Raw genomic sequence first — 16527 nt, forward strand, 5'->3', positions numbered from 1 at the left:
CACCTCCGTGTGTAACGCTTTGGACCGTGGACGAAATTATGCCTGTCAGCTTGGCTGCAGTGGTCGGCGTGGCGGCGTCAGGCGCTCTAGTGCTGGGTGCAGCTCCCGTTAGCACACGAGACGTGGTGCGTGCCACTTGCGCGTACAGGTCACCGACAAACGTGCCATATATATTTGTCACCACTTCCGTTGAAGTCCCTCCGTTGACAACTGTGTTCGTTCGTGCCGACAGAAGCCCCGTCGTGTAGCTCTTTGTCTTCGTCTGCTGGGACGGAACACTTGTGCGTGTAGGTATCTGGGTGCTAGTTGCCTGTACAAAGGTGTTTTTGGTCGGTTTGAGCAGCTCCGACGCTGTAGACGCTACGTGGGCATAAAATCCGTTTACGAACGTGCCGTAGACGTGTGTTTTCCAAACAGTCGTCGTCGCATCGTGGATTTCTGTGTTGACTAGCGAGGAGATGAGGCCCGTTTTGTACTCTTGGTTCTTCGTAATACTAGACGCTGACTTAGAAGCTTGAGGTTTGATCACAGTAGACGTCGTCTGAGCGACATGGGCATACATGCCCCGAATGTACGTTCCATAAATATTAGTCGTGTAGGCAGTGGTGGTGCTGTCATGGATGACCGTGTTGGCTATAGAAGATATTAGACCCGTCGGGCGCGTCTGTGCAGGGGAGCCAGGAGACGTAGACCGCTCTTGCCTCGGCGGAAGGTGCGAGGCGCTCTGCTGATTCTGGTCGGAGAAGACTCGCACAGCCGTGGAGACTACTTGAGCGTAGGCGCCGTTGATGAAAGTACCGTACACTTCCGTAGCGTAGACTGTCGTCGCTCCGTTTCGCACTGCCCTTGCTTCGACTGACTGAATGAGGCCCACGGGATGATCCTTGGCTTTGTCGGAAGAGCTTCCTTCGTTTCCTGCGGAACGTGCCACGAGACCAGGCTTGTGTCTGTTAGTCGACGCTGCCTCCTCGTCCGTGACAACAAACTGGTCCGGCAAAGAAAACTCGCTGTCTTTGCTGCTGAGAGAAAGCAGCTTCCTCGCCTGCGGCCTCCGGTTCTGGCTCAGCTCAACAGAATCTTCGCCAGCCACAGTATTGGCTTCCGCTTTGTTTGCATCTCGGATTCGCTTGCGCACGGGAACTTCGGTCGTCGTTCTCGTGGGCAGGACGACGTCAGTGAAGACGTTAGTTATGACTTCAAGTCGTGTCGAGACGCTCGGCTTGCCGTCGCTCAGGACAGTAGTGAAGTGCGAGAAGGTTGTGTAGAACGTCAGCGGTGAAGGCGTTGCCAGAAAAGACGGCTCCAGTCTGGCAGTCCTGCGCAGCCCCTCGTAATCATTCTCATTGCGCCTGGCCTCACGGTAGTAGACGGATGGCTTCAGATATACAGCTGGTTCTGAGAGAGCTTGTTCAGGACGTGTTTGCGGATGCTGGTAAAGTTGTGTGTCGGACAAGAAGACAGAAGAGGCCGATGACTTTGGCAGAAACCGCTGCGGTGGGAGCCTCGAACCCTTTAGTGAGTTTGCGTTATGGCGCAAGTGCGCGAAAGTAGTCGATGTGCCGTCCCTTAAGGGGCTTCTTGGGAACCTACCTGAAAAATCATGACAACCCCGCGTCAAACCAGCTTCGAAGCGCGCACTTACGACTTCTTTATATAGTCAAACTCTGGCGTTTCCTCCCCGAGAAGCAGAGAAAAAAAAAACAAGGAAAAAGAAGGCCGGGGAAGCGGAAGCGTGTAGCGGCACAAGCAACATGCGTACACGAACGCACTTCTATTAATGGGTAAAAATGATTTTCTAAGGTAATCGTCAGCATGAGTAGTTAGTCAAGGTTTCTACATGTATGGTATTTGTTACGCAATCTCCTAGAGTAGTGGCGTTAAGCTACGCAATAAACAAGGTGTCATGAGCTTCGGCGTAAGTTACTCCTCACAGTAAGCATAATAATCAGTTAACAAGGGCAACACAATTATATGAATCAGGTAAGAGCTATTAACATCTTTGTGTATCTACCAAATTTAAGTTAGAACACTTTACACTACTAAAATACTGTATTAAAGCGGCAGTGCGAATTCAAGCAGGGCGCAAGCGTATTTACATGCCGCAAGCATGCCAGCAGCTGGAATACGCAGCGCTCAGAAGCCGTTCACTTTCAGTTAGAGCAAGCCAATTAGCAACGGTCACTGGCGAAGCGGCTCGGGCCAGGTGGGGTCTGCCAGCCGTGCGCGGTCTGCAAGCGCGCTACAAGCGGAACAGCCGAGGCACGAGCTATTTGGAAGAGGCCTCCCTGAGAGCAGTGTTTCTCCTACCGCATATGATTGCGTATCAAATTCTTACGTCTGTCATGCCATTTCACTTTAGTTTGAAAGAGCTTAGTTGTGTGCACGCTGGCTCTGGTTCAAAGCTGACGCCCGTCAGAGGGAGAGCGGGCAAAAAAGGAGAGAACAGCGCGAGGGAGGAGGGGTGGAGGGCAAGGGGTCGGGGAATTGTTTTTGTTGGTAGGGTCGCAGCGTTAGCGACCTGTGGTCGGCTCTCTACACTGACATCTTGGGGTCTTCGCAGTCTATCTTGACAACGACGAACGAGGGGACGTCCTTCATAGCGTAGCGTCAGCGAGACGTTGCGTAGAGAGTTCCCGCGCAAGCGTCCATCCGTCGAGTTCTCTGACCCGCTCCAAAGAACTTTCCCGCAGACAGCTGCTCGTCGAGAGGCTCGCTCAAACACGTTGCTGGTTGCCGTTAGAAGGGTCCACTGTTCGAGAGGGAAGTCCGAGCTTCTTTCCGCCGGAATGAGCAGGAAGGAAATGGGCAAGTAGGGAAGGGGCACTCAACGCTCACTCCGTTTGTTCTATGCAAGTATGGTGCGATCGTGTTTCTCTCTCGCTCATCTGTCTCTCTCCCTTTTGTTTTCTTTGTGCTGTATTTTTGTCTCCTAACCTCGTTATTGTTACGGGGTCATTGGTTGTGCGACAGTGTCCCATTGTTCTTCGTCGGAGGCATACACAGCCTTCAGATTACTCTCCTATTACGGCTAAAGGACGTGACGGCGACTATGGTCACCCAAGAAGAAGTGAATACGTCTGCCGTGCTTGCCCGCTAGAGACACTAATCCAAATCTCAGCATGCACAACATTAGGCGCTTAAGGTTGAAAACGCACACATGGGTTACAAGCGTAAACAGTCAAAGACACTAAGAACCAAGAAAAAATATTACAGACAGTAACACTTTGAACCGGTTAGCATTAGTAAAACACACTAAAGCGTCAAAGAGAGGCCTCCCCAAAAAGGTAACCAAACGGGCGATCACGACACGCCGCACCGCTAGGCACGATGAACACGTCACAAAACGCCGTAAGTACGAGGTGCTGCGTGCGATTAGCAAGCTAAAAGAGGAAGCGGCTGAGCGGAGTTTTACAAAGGGGGGTTTAGTGTTTTAGTAGATTAAGTGAAAGGGAGCGTAAAATAACTGTGTTTACCATGACTCAGCATCTTTCTGCCGGGCCGAGCTTGGGGAGCATTTACGTCATCGGAGAGCCCTCTTTGGGCTCGGTGTCGGGGCACTTGGGACAGCGTATCTCCGCGTCCACCAACCAGTTCGTACTCGGCTTGCGCCAACCCTCTGTCAGTTATGGCGAACGGCACTCTGGTTGCCAGAGAGGATCGTCGACGTCTGGAAGGCTCTATCTTCTGGAAGACCGGGAGCTGTTCTTGGACGCGATCTTGCACGTGATCTAGCTTGGACTGAATATGGCCTTGCTGGAGATCTTGCTTGCTTGGCTCGGGCGCGACCAATGCCCTAGTGGGCAGCACAATGCCGGACACAATGTCGGTGTACGTCTCGTACCGAGTCTGGACGACTGGCCGTCCGCCTTCGAGGATTGTTGTGAAGTGGGTATAAGTGGTGTAGTAAGTCGTAGGCGTTGGCTGGATCTGCGGTCCCGGTGCCAGAGTGTGCGTTATCGCTGCAGTCTGCTGATGTGGACCACCGTCATGCGAGCGGCCCTCTACGTATCCCGCTGGGCAGGTGCGGCACAGAGCACCAAACACAGTGTTCGTCACCGTCTCCTTTCGTGTGTTTACTATGGCACTGCCGTCAACATAACGTGTCGTGAAATAAGTGTACGTAGTATGGTACGTTCTGTATGGCCCTGTCTCTGCTGGCCTTACTCGCGCCCCTACTGCCGGTGTCGCGTATTCGGTGAGAGTAACGGTTGCAACATTTGTGATCGTCTCGTACCGGGTGTCGACGACCGGCCGACCATCCAAATAGTGCGTTGTATAGAAAGTGTAGGTTGTGTAAGCTGTGTGGTGAGGCGCATAGCCAGGCACTGTCGAGTAAAGAGGTCTGTACACTTGCGTAGGTCGAATTCGTGCCTGCTCTGTCACTGTAACAGTCACGTAGTCAGTTACTGTCTCGTAGCGCGTCTGGACGCTTGGTCGGCCATGAATTAGCCTTGTAGTGAAGTAGGTGTAGGTTGTGTACACCGTATCTCTAACCGGGGTGGGCCGTATGATCACAGGTCGATAGGCGCCCGTAGGTTGAATGGCACGGCCGGCCACTCCGTCATCTCTTGTCCGCGTAACATAGTTCGTTAACGTCTCATATCTTGTGGACACTGTTGGCCTTCCGTAAATCACACTGGTTGTAAAATACGTGTAGGTGGTGTAAAATGTATCAACTGCTGTCGCTGGCTGGTGAGGTACGAGAGGTTGAACCACTGTTGGCCTTGTTCGTTGGTGAATCGGCTCTTCAGTGACCGTAACCGTGACGTAATTCGTTACCGTATCATAGCGTGTTGATGTCACCGGTCGACCTGCGACAAGCACAGTTGAGTAGTAGGTATGAGTTGTGTATTGTGGTTGCTGTCTGCAATGGATACAGCCTGGAACGGCGATGACTTGTGAAGGCCTGTGCTCGTAGACTGTTTGTCCCGGCGTCACAGTAACGTAGTTTGTAAGCGTTACGTAGCGCGTCGATGTCACTGGCCGCCCTTGAAAGAACTCCGTGATGTAGTCTGTATGAGTGACATACACAGTCTTTATGTCAGATCTGCACCGGATGCATCCTGTGACTCCTTGGTAGGAAGGATAGACGCGCACTGGCTCGGTACGATGAATCTGGTCGTGGAATATTGTTCTGGTAGGTGCGATGCGCTGAGTAGGATAGTGAACTGAAGAAATGACTTGTAGATTGCTGGCAACCGATGTACGTCCATCTGGCTTTAGGTATGTAGTGAAGTAGGTAAACGTTGTGTAGTACGTGACTGGAGTAGCGTATATTTGGTCTCCTCTTGCCTCCGCGACAGCGAGGTCATCCGGATCGGCATTCCTCTTGTTCCTAACGACAATCAAAGGTGCCCCCAAAGCACTGGTGATGTGTGCACCAGTTGGCGGTGGAAGCCTTGTCCGACTTCTTAAGGTTGGCGTTCTGAGCCTAAACTTTAGTGGTGATTTCTGGAATTTCGAGGAAGCCTTCTGAAAGCTTGAATCAAGTTTTGGTGTAAACGATGGACTTGGCACTGGAGTGGCGCTTTGCTGAACAGTTAAATCGGCGACAATAGATTCGGCGTCAGACCTAGCCTCACTGGCACTGCTCTCTGCTGCTTTGGAGCTTGATATGTGCGTCGATTCGGTTGACTCAACTGACGACTGCGAATCGCTGTGGTCAACCTCAAGGCCTGCTGGCAGTGTGGGGGCCGTAGCAGCGGTGGGGCCCACGACGTTAGAAACAACTTCCGTCCTGCTTGACAGTACTGAGCTGCCATCGGTGTAAAGCGTCGTGTAGTAGGTATAAGTAGTGTAATGCGTAACCGGCACATTACGAAGAAGCTCTCGCAGGTCGATGCCCTCAGGAAGCGAGCTGAGCAGAGGAGGCGTCTCTTCCGTCATCGATGCCTCTGTGGGCTGGGCCTCGGGAGAAACACTCGTAGGTGACACGCCTGTGATAATGTCATGTGGTGTCATAGTCACGTAGTTCGTCACGATTTCCTCCCTGCTGGATACAGTCGGGCTTCCGTCAGTTTCAAACGTAGTGAAGTATGTATAAGTAGTATAGTATGTGCGAACGATGGTGCTGCTTTCAAGATTGCGCTTCGTCTCTTCGAGGTGAGGAGTCCCTGTCGGCTCCGAAATCATGTTCGTTACCGTCTCTTCTCGGCTTGATATCACCGGTGTACCATCTTCGTAAAATGTCGTATAGTACGTGTAAGTTGTGAACATAGTGTGCATTCCTGCCGTCGGAGTAGCTTCAATGATGCTTTCTGCAGCTTCTTCAGATGTTGGTGTGGACGAGTGGGTAAGAGTTTTTGTTATGGCCGACGTTTTTGATATAAAGGAAACTCGAGGAGTTCCATCTCGGTACACCGTAACTGGGGACAGTATGGTTGTGTATGTCGTTATAATCGATGGCACTGGCGTAGACTGGTCGGCAGCTGTTTTCGGGTATTTCGTAACTACGTTCGTCTTGACACTCTCGCGGCTTTTTACAGACTTGGTTCCTCCTCTATTAACTGTGGTGAAATACGTGTACGTGGTGTAGTAAGTGGATACAACAGGTGCTGTGATGAGTTCACTAGTACTTGGTTGAGAAATTGTCTTGACCTTGGACACTACTTGCGTGCGATTTCTGATAGTTGTGCTACCTCCACGTACGAACGTCGTGTAGTACGTGTAGGTCGTATAGACCGTCGACAAAAGGTCCGTCTTCGTTGGTTCTATCAAATCACTTGTCTGCGTCGTCATCGTTGCATCACTCCCTCGAACTGTGTTCGATACAATCTCTTCCCGACTAGTAACGGTTGATGTTCCATCCTTGAGAAGTGTCGTGAAATAGGTATATGTGGTATAGTATGTTGTCACTGGAACCATAGACGTTGGTGAAATCTTCTTTAAGCTACCATGCGCTGGGTCTTCCGAACCACTTGAGGAGCCGTAAAGTATATTGGAAACTGTTTCCAAGCTGCTTGTCACGCTGGAAGTGCCGTCCTTGAAGAGCGTTGTAAGGTAAGTGTAAGTTGTGAAGTAGGTCGTGGGGGCCGCTTCTAAAGGCGGTGTCGCTTTTGAGGAAGTAGTATCATCCGGCTCGGAGCTCTCACTAGATTTTTGTGCGTGTGGGTCTTCTTCCCCAGTGCCAGAAGCAGCATCGTAGCCCGGGGTCGTTTCGAGATAAATTTGAGTGGCTGTAGGCGAAATTTTTTCACTATCCACATTTTCTTCAGAAGGAGCCAGCAGGTCCGACATAGTTTTCTCGCTGACAGATACAAGTGTTGAACCGTCCAATGTATAGGTGCTTTGGTACGTATAAGTTGTCATCACTGTCGCCGGTTGTGAAGGGTCCAGTGGGAGCATTGATTTCTCTGGCGCGATAGTGTCGAAGCCATGTTTCCGAGCCTCTTCATACTCCTCGCTATTCTCGAACACTTGCGACGTTGTGACTTCTCTGCTTGACACAATACTATCGTTGGGACCTGGCAGTGTCGTGTAGTAAGTGAATGTAGAATAGTGTGTGATGGGGTATGATGTCACTGTCGCTGCTTCCTGCTGCGGTGGTACCACGGTGTCTATAATTCTTCCTTGCAGCGTTGACTGCGTTTGATCATTTCCAAGTTGAGAAGGCAGATCCTGACCGGGCAGTACAAAACCATCAGTCAGGAGCCGAACTTCATCAGTGTGCACAAGATCGTCTTCGAACTCGTTTGCGGGGTCAGCTCCAGGCAAAATAAATCCCATGGTGATAATTTTTGGCTTGTCTTCTCCAGGGCTCGCAGACGCCGTCGGCTGCTGGTCATAGTCATACTCCTTCGCGCTCTCTTGTGTGCTAGGGAGGATGAACCCGTCTGTCAAGACTGCAACGTCCGATGTTGACGAGGGTGAAGTGTAAGATGGCTCGATTGACGGAACTAGTGTCGAAACGTGCAGGTCATCTGATAGTTCTACGACTGATGGTTGCTCTTGTCCAGACAATGCTGTTTCGTAGCTGTCTTCAATAACACGTGATTGGTTTATAAGAGGAACAGCGAAATTAGAAGTGATACTGTATACGTCCAAAGAATCATGAGCTCCTTCCCCACTTTCAGCTTGAGGCGTTTCTTCTGTAGCGGGAGCAGGGGCCTCAGTGCCTTCCTCAAGTTCTTGTTCGGTGACAGCCCGATCGGATACTCCTTCGATCTGGATGTCACTAGGGAGTACAAGACCAGGAGCTGGAGGTGGAGCTTTTGGGGTTGTAACTTCTTCCATCATTTCTGTCTTTGACTGTGTATAAAATATGCTCGATGTGCTTTGAATGACGTGTGCGTACCTTCCGCCGATTACTGTGCCAATAATTAGGGTTGTCCACTCAGTAGTCATGTCACCGTTGATATCTGTGCCTGTTATAGAGCTCACTAAACCAGTCTTGTATGTTTTCTTTCTCTTAGGTGTGGGTGTTGAAAGGGCAGGGCGCGTCGGAGTTACCGGATACTTTTCCGTCTTCGACCCTTCAATCATAGATACCATAACTGTCTCTGAAGGCTGGATAGAACTGCTGCGTTCCAGTGTCCTGCTTATTGGTGAAGCCACGTCTTGGTCTTTTGAAGCCGGAAATAAGTATGAGGACAAGAAGTTGGGTGTCACTAAGTCCTCAGAGCTGAAGCTTGAAGAACGAACAAGGTTTTCATATACGTGACTGTCATAAAGGTAATCTTCCGTGTTTTCAGAACTGCCGATGTTTGGTTCAGCAGCGAGGGAATGAACGTGTCCCTCCAATTCAGCGTCGTCATATTTTGGCAGACGAGATTTGACTAGCATTGGGATTGTTGATGTGTACATTGTGCTCAGCATTTCTACGCCACCCTTGAATGTAGACGTTAACATAGATAATTTCGACACGAACTCTCTTGTTTCGGTACCATATGTAGAGTCCCTTCGCTTTTCTGATGACGAAGTTGTCTGCGGTTTTCGTGTGGGAATGTTGAATGGGTTGTATATGTCTTCATCATGTGGCCGTCTAGTTTTTCCGAAGTCGAATGAAGTACCCGTTGCCGCCGGTTGAAACACAACTTCCGTGCCAGATATAGTCGTCGTGAAGTCTACAAAGCCAAATAAGGTCACTCTGTTCTTTTTTGTAGATTTACTCTGCTCGTTATCTTGGTCGCTAAAAGCATCCGTTGCGAATATGTCACCTGCATCGTCGGTGTATTCGTCATGATTGGAACCGACGGTTTTTGTTGGCCTGATATCCTTCACCGGCGTAGGTGTCAGTAGTTCAGGCCTAAAAGCCTCGATGTTAAAGTTGTTAAGCGGGTGTCTCATTCTAACCATAACCACGGGATCTTCTTCTCGTACCGGTGGAGTGTCGTAGTCGTGATCTACTTCTTCCAGAAACTCGTCAGCTGTTCTGGACGTGTCCGAAACAGGAGACGTTGTATAGAGCCCCAGGTGTTGAGGAAGGAAGAATTTGTCCGTTATTATAGTTGCTCCGTCCATGGGGGCGATTCTCCTTCCTGTAGCCGTTGGCTCGAACTTCTTTCCATGTCTGTAGAGTGTCGGCGTGGGCTTTTTGTGAGTCGCTGAACTGGTCTTTTCTCGTCGACTCTGAGCCGGCATGGAGCTCAATGTGACGTGCATTGTGCTAGCTGTCGACATGCGAGATCGTGTCATGCCTTCTATTGTGATAGGCTCAGAACCTTCGATCAGCATTCCAGTCATGGATTCACCGCCATGTGCACTGCCTGATCCGAAAATGAGGTAGTCCGAACGGGGCGCCTCTGTTGGTGAAATGGAAGACACAGTCTGAGAGGGCAGCAGTATGCCTATCTTGTGAGAAATGTCCAGGACCACGCCTTTCTGGTTGCCTGACCGAATGTCGAATTGTTCTGATCTCGTGGCCTCTTGCGGAAGCGAGGGCGTAGCGTCGACCGGCAGCTGTCTGTTGCCAAAGAAGAACATGTACGTCTTTGCATCGTGACCCTCTGTGTTGACGTAGGTACCCGTAAAAACCTTGTACGTCACATGATCAGATCCTGTTCCCTGTACGAGAAGACCTTCCGTACCCGTGACCGTTATAACTGGCACTTCACTATCTCTTTCTTCGCTAAGCTCCGATATTTGGCCGCTTTTGATGTTGAGGCCCACTACAGTGGTCGATTTCGTGCCCGGAAGTGCGCTTAGCAAGGACGCTTGTGTAGTCCTGGTTGGCTGAACCTCCGTCGTAACAGCCGAGGACAGCTCGTTGACGGCCGTCTGAAAGACCTTTCCGGAACTCAGTGATCCGAAGCTCTGCACGCCATGCGTAGTCTGCGGCCGCTGTCTTCTGCCTTCTTGTTGAGCGGAGTCTTCTACTTCGTTGAGGGAAGGCGCAAGCTCGAGTACCGTGGAATGGGTGGACAAGATCTGACTGTACGTGCCCTCGACGTACTCTCGTCGTATTTCGGTCGTGTGCAGTGTTGTTTGTTCAGCGTTGACTTCGGTGCGGGTGAGAGTGGCCAGGGCGCCCGTGGGCTCGATCAGAGCCACGCTCACTTCCGCAGCTTCTGCCTGGTGGTCCAGTCCCACGGTGTATGTCATTAGGCCCGAATGCCGCGCCCTTCTCCTCCGTTCAGAGTCTGGCCAGACAAACAGCACAGCTCTAGTCAGTGCCTGTGACCTTTGTTGCCGCTACAGTCTAGCACACAAGTTGCACGTTGATAACAATGAGATTTTTCTTTTCACAATCACTCGTTAACGTGCGACTAGACAGAATATCAGTGACTTATCATCGACGAGAAATAGTTTTGTCCGCACTGACAATCCTGCTAAAGAACTACTTGGCGGCAAGAAAGATCACATTGGAAAACCTCAAGCGCTGTGCGGTTATAAAGATTGCCTGCTGCCGTGTCGACATGCCGTCACTAGCAAAACCATTCTTCATAGCCAGAACACAAGCGGGACAACTGTTGTTGTAGGCTTTAACATGGGACATGAGACCCATGAGCCATAACAACAACATATTATACGCAAGATGAAGTTACTACGCATTCGCGTCTCGGCGAGGAACGCAATGTCGCGTCTGACCTATTTGGTTAAACGTGGTTTGCAAGCTCCCCAAACCGCCCACACTATTATTTCCGGTAAATGCAGCTTTCTTTCACAAAATAGCTGGGTTGTTGATAACCTTATCGCTGTGGAAATCAAACAGCGCTGCTAGAAGTGTCCATAATCATTGCAGTTGTGTGTTCAACGTCGATTGTGCTGTAAAGGCGCTTTACATTGATTGTCACTAATATTTCTGGGAATTCGCTAACGCAAGAAGGTAAGCGTTTTAGAAGATAGCTCTTTTGATGCAGTGTCGTTGCGCCTGCAGTGCTCGCTTTGCAAGAACCAATGAATTTACTCTTTTTGTTTTATAATCGTCAACGGTAAACCACATAAACACTAAATAGACGAACGGAACGCCCAGTGTGTCTGGCGCACACATCTCGCATTCAGGGCTAATGGTAGGGCTGCTTCGACACCATAGATCTACTTCGATGCTTCTCGCCTAAAGGCATATGCAGATCGTCTTTGCCGAAGTTGTTGAAGGCGTGTGAAACGAGGCAGTCACTGGGTTAATTTCAGGAACGCACACACTGTGATGATGGTAGTGTTATGATGGTTAATTCGGGAACAATGGTTCAGTGGCCACGCATGTGAATAGGGGCAAAACGGCGTACAGGGTACACATGCCGGATGTGTTTGTTTGGGGCAATGGGCGGGCATTGTCGTTATTTCACGCCAATCTCGGCTGGTTCTTCCCACTACCACGCACACCACAGCAACCCTCAAGCATTTTCCGCCGGTGCCGAGCCAATAGTAGAGGAGAAACGCTAAACGACAAATTCGCGCTCTTGTGTTGACACAGCCGCAGTCAGCATCACTTTTACGCGCTGTCTTGTGAATTACTGGTGCGTACTTCCGTTCTGTACACACACCGTTGCCGAAATCACAGTGCATGGCTCCACAATGCATCAACAGCAAACCAAATCGTTTATCTGTTTAAATGTCGCATCGTGAGCAGTTATCAGCTTGCACTACTTAGAACGTAGTCAAACCAGAACCTAATCTGCAGATTATTGCCTTACTGTTTAGAGTGCGAATGTTTTGTCGGTCACCTTTCTCCTCTGCTACTTCTCAAATAGCCTGACAATGGCTCCCTTTCTCAACCTTCTAAGGTTTGCTTGCAACCCCCTTTTCTATTTCCGCAACGCTAAGGTGCCTACAAATTGGAGATGGCAATAAAAAGCGGCACGTACTGAAAAATTAAGCACGTACCTGAACGCCGACGCCGCTCGACAGCCATGAGGTCCTGCAAGGAGCTGTCGCTGGGGCACTTGTAAGCCTTGCCTTTCTCTTTGTCTGCCAACCAAAACGGCCAAGCGTCGGCCGGTCACTATACGCGTTCATCTCACATTTCGTCTCGCATACAGCAAGCGCCGACATGCAAGTCAAAATAAGTTACGCTCAACGAACCGAAACAGGCCACGCAGCAGGTGGTAAGCGTCTTCGGATAGCGTGATCATCATCATCAGAATATTTTATGTCTACTGCCGGACGAAGGCCTAGCTCTCCCTGCGATCTCTAATTACCCTTGTCCTGCGCCAACTAATTCCAACTTGCGTCAGCGAATTTCCTAATTTCATCAACCCATCTAGTTTTCTGCAATCTTCTACTGCGCTTCCCGTCTCCTTCGCACCCGTTCTGTAACTCTAAAGGTCCACCGGTGATCTGTCCTGCGCATTACATGGCCTGTCCAGCTCTATTATTATTTCTCTTGAGGTGGATTAGAATATTGGCTATCCCCGTTTGCTCTATGATTCACACCGCTCTCTTCCTGTCTCTTAACGTTACGCCTCACATACTTCGTTCCATCGCTCTTTGCGTGGTCTTTTAACTTCTTCTAGAGCTTCTTAGTCTACCTATCGCGTACTCAGCCATATATGGCAATCCCTTGTTGCGCACAGCCAGCTGCGAGCCAGTTAAGCCACACTTCGTCTCGTTTCTGAAACTATAAATGCGCATTCGTGAAATTCATAAAGTGGGTGTTATATCTGTGCAACTAACCTTCAATTTTCAGTAGATTTTTAAGCTTAAACAAACTAGGCTTTTTGAGTACGATCGCATGCGAGCCTGCACGTTTCACTGATTAAAGCACACTGCATGATGTTCTTGTTATGGCATTTCAAAGAATTCGATTCTGATAAGCAATCAAGGTGCGCGCTCTGGCTTTAATAATCACGCACCTTCTTTCGCATATTTTGGGACATCGACAGTGGCACAGTGCGAACTCTTCATCTTTACAAACGACAATCAGGGAGCGTACCTCGTAACGACTCTTTCTTATTCCATTCTTAATGCTTTTCGCCATAGACTTACAGACGCAGCTGAACCTCTCCGTTATCGCCAGTGGCCGATCCTGGCGATAACGTATGATAAAGAATGAAAACAATCAGAGGCGAAGAATCCTTATAATCTAGGGGTTCTGAATACAGAACATGTATTCTGTGTTCATTACAGCAAGTTAATTTTTCTAATTGTCCTATTTTTTTATGAGCAAGCAGTGCAACTAATGGAAAAGAGGTCGTCTGCTACGTAGCGTTCATTGACCCCTCTCCCGTGAAACGCATGTACAGGCCCTCTCACTGCTGCATCGAGCACACGAACGTTTCAGCCGAACGAAGGCATCGACCCAGCGTCGCGCCGTTCGCGAACAGCAGCATGTGCCTTCTCGCACATCTATGTGGCCGAGCATACACGTGGATACACTGTCGCCATGCAAGCTGCGGCCGCAAGACGTCGTTGGCGTACACCAAGCTGGCTGGCTGAAGGCGTTCTGCACAACTACGAGCGGGTCTGTACGACTCTTGACCTCTCGCTAATGAGGTATGGCTTCGAGGAGAGATTTAGCCTACAGTGGAACTGAAAAACCGCGGTCAGTAATTTCAGCCTCGGTAGCAAATGTAGATTCTGGTACTAGCAGTCCTAATGCAGGCTTTTCATGATATGAGGAAATATTCATACTCCACCTTTCAATAAACACGGCCTTTGGCGACGGCCGTGTTTACTGAAAGGTGAAGTTTAGAAAGTACCTGCGTTCAATTGAATAATCACATTCATAGTAACTCTGACATTGTAAGCTATAGCTTGTCTCTAGATGCCCTTTTTGGTTCTGTCCTCAATTTCTGCAGTATCGCCGATGTCATCCTCTTTACTGAACTTACTGCGCGGCACTGCTTATATTGCACCGTTAAAATCTGTTCTAACGATTAACGCCTCTTGTCCTGGAGGGGCATTTCGTTTTGCTTGAGAGTCGGACCTTTTTATCCCTTTTGTTTTCAATAGACGACATGCTGCTTTTGCTGTAATGAATCTGTCAAAGAGCAGAGAACGTTTGTTGCACAGGGGCAAGACACTGCTCCACCGTTTGAGAGCTCTGAGGTCTACACTGTTGCTAGCATATTGCTAATGTACTAAGATTAGAAATTCCGAGGATCTATGCACCCACAGCAACGGCAAAGACTATTGAAGCTTCCGATCGAGATACTATCGGCAGAAAAATCATCTTTTCAGTTGCGCTTTCTCTATGAAATGATCCTGGGTTATAATACAATATGATGATGATGACGACGACGACAACGATAATAATAATAATAATAATAATAATAATAATAATAATAATAATAATAATAATAATAATAATAATAATAATAATATCTCGTCACTCGCAGAGAAAATATCTAATCGCTACACTAGGGAAGTGAGGTCAGTTTCCTGTAGAAAAGTCGGTCTTTACCAAATGGCGCGTCTGCGTGACCATTAACGTATCGTAGTCTGATGCAAACCCCAACACAAGGGCTTTCAGTGGATTCCGAGTCCACGTGACTGCGATGCTTTTCAAAGCCGAAAGACAAGCCGTAGCCCGCGCTCACCTTCATCGGAGCCGTCCAGGCAGTCCCTGACGCCATCACCGACTCGCTCGACGCTGATGCAGCGAGGGAAGCCGCAGCGGCACCGGTGCTCGTTCTTTTGGCAAACTGCGGCAGAAGACGTGAGAGTGATAATTTAGCCCCTAGCCATTGACAAAGATCCAACGACGTTCTAACAACCACCAGAGTGTTTTCCACATAAATTGTTCGAGCCGATCACAACACAGCAACCAAACGGCAAATACGTACATCGCTGTCCAACTCAAAGATAATTCGTGTAAACGGCACCCGCCAATTACATCTGCTCAATCCCGTGGCGTCACGATAGAGAAGAACTTTTAAAACCGAGGTCCTTCGAAAATTATTTTTGGGCACGCGGAGACAGTGCGGAATGGTGCAGTGTGGTTTTGCGGGCGGAGTTTGTACTGAACTTTCATCTTGTCACCTGGTACAGAGGGGGACGTGGCGCTGCAATCGTTCAGCTGTCATGGGAGTAATGGGAGTAATGGGTAGTACATGAATTTGTCTAACGTGTCCTTCACTGCATATGGATACATCGCTCTCTCGGTGTCTTTATCGATCGTAACCTCTCCTGGACCCCGGAAGTGTGAATGTTACGGGGGGAGAATCTCCGGCGCATCCAAAATTTTAAGTTTTCTTGCTGGACGCCGGTGGGGTATGGACTGCCGGTCGATGGTGATGCTTCATAATGCTTATGTTGATGGCCTCCTGCGCTATAGACTTCCTATCCTGCAGCGACTGTCAACAAGTAATAAGAAAAGCTTCGAAGCGGCGTGTAACGATAACCTGAGTGTTTGTCTGTGTCTTCCGAAGGGGTCTTCTTGCATAGGGACAGTGGCCGAGGCCCACTGTTCAAGTCTTGGCCTGCTACGAATTCAGGAAACCACCGGGATACATATAAGGCACGTGGTCCAAAACAAGAACCATTTCTTGAGTAATATGAAAATGCAAAACGATTCCGGATTCGGGCAAGCTGTTGGCGAAATTCGACTCACTATCCCCAAACAGGCACCACAGATCATGCCACTACAGTTCCCTTCGTGGATGCTGTCACGTCTATACAATCGAAAGCACATCCAAGAAATAGACTTCAAGAAGAGCATGCCTCAAGCCGCTATATTACAGACAGCACTGGCCTACATGAGCGAGAAGTACTCCATTACGAGGCGCATATTTACTGACGGCTCCTCTATGCAACATAGTTCTGTGTTATTTTCGTTCCTTCCACAGACCAGACATTTTTATGACCTTTAAAGCGAGTAACGTAATCAACATTGTCTGAGCTGCACGCGATGAAACAGGTGCTAAAATACGTACTGCGGCAACTTCAACAACAATGAACAATCTTCGCAGACTCAAAAGCGGCATTGCAAAGCCTTTGAAACAAAAGAGCTAAATCAATCAATTACGTTTTGGTCCAGGACATAGCATACCTATACCACTACGCATGTAACGCTGGACATGCGATAGCATGTCAGTGGCTTCCAGGACATTGTGGTATAATAGGTAATGAAAAGGCGGATGAGGCAGCCCACAAAGGACATGGCCGCATAAAATTAAAAAAAGAATTTTTCCCTAGAAAGTGAAGCTGCAG

The 16527-nt window shown here is 49.2% G+C and overlaps 1 protein-coding gene across 1 annotated transcript; it reads right to left on the bottom strand.

Annotated features, from left to right (window-relative positions):
• Positions 1-3438: 3438 nt before the first annotated feature.
• Positions 3439-9611, bottom strand: LOC129384890 (uncharacterized). Its single transcript, XM_055070489.2, has one exon. It carries the CDS (start codon positions 9598-9600, stop codon positions 3439-3441), a length of 6162 nt encoding a protein of 2053 aa, XP_054926464.2. The 5' UTR covers positions 9601-9611.
• Between the last annotated feature and the right edge of the window lie 6916 nt (positions 9612-16527).

The sequence above is a fragment of the Dermacentor andersoni genome, chromosome 5 (assembly GCF_023375885.2).
Source record: "Dermacentor andersoni chromosome 5, qqDerAnde1_hic_scaffold, whole genome shotgun sequence".
In the NCBI taxonomy this organism is placed as follows: Eukaryota; Metazoa; Arthropoda; class Arachnida; order Ixodida; family Ixodidae; genus Dermacentor; species Dermacentor andersoni.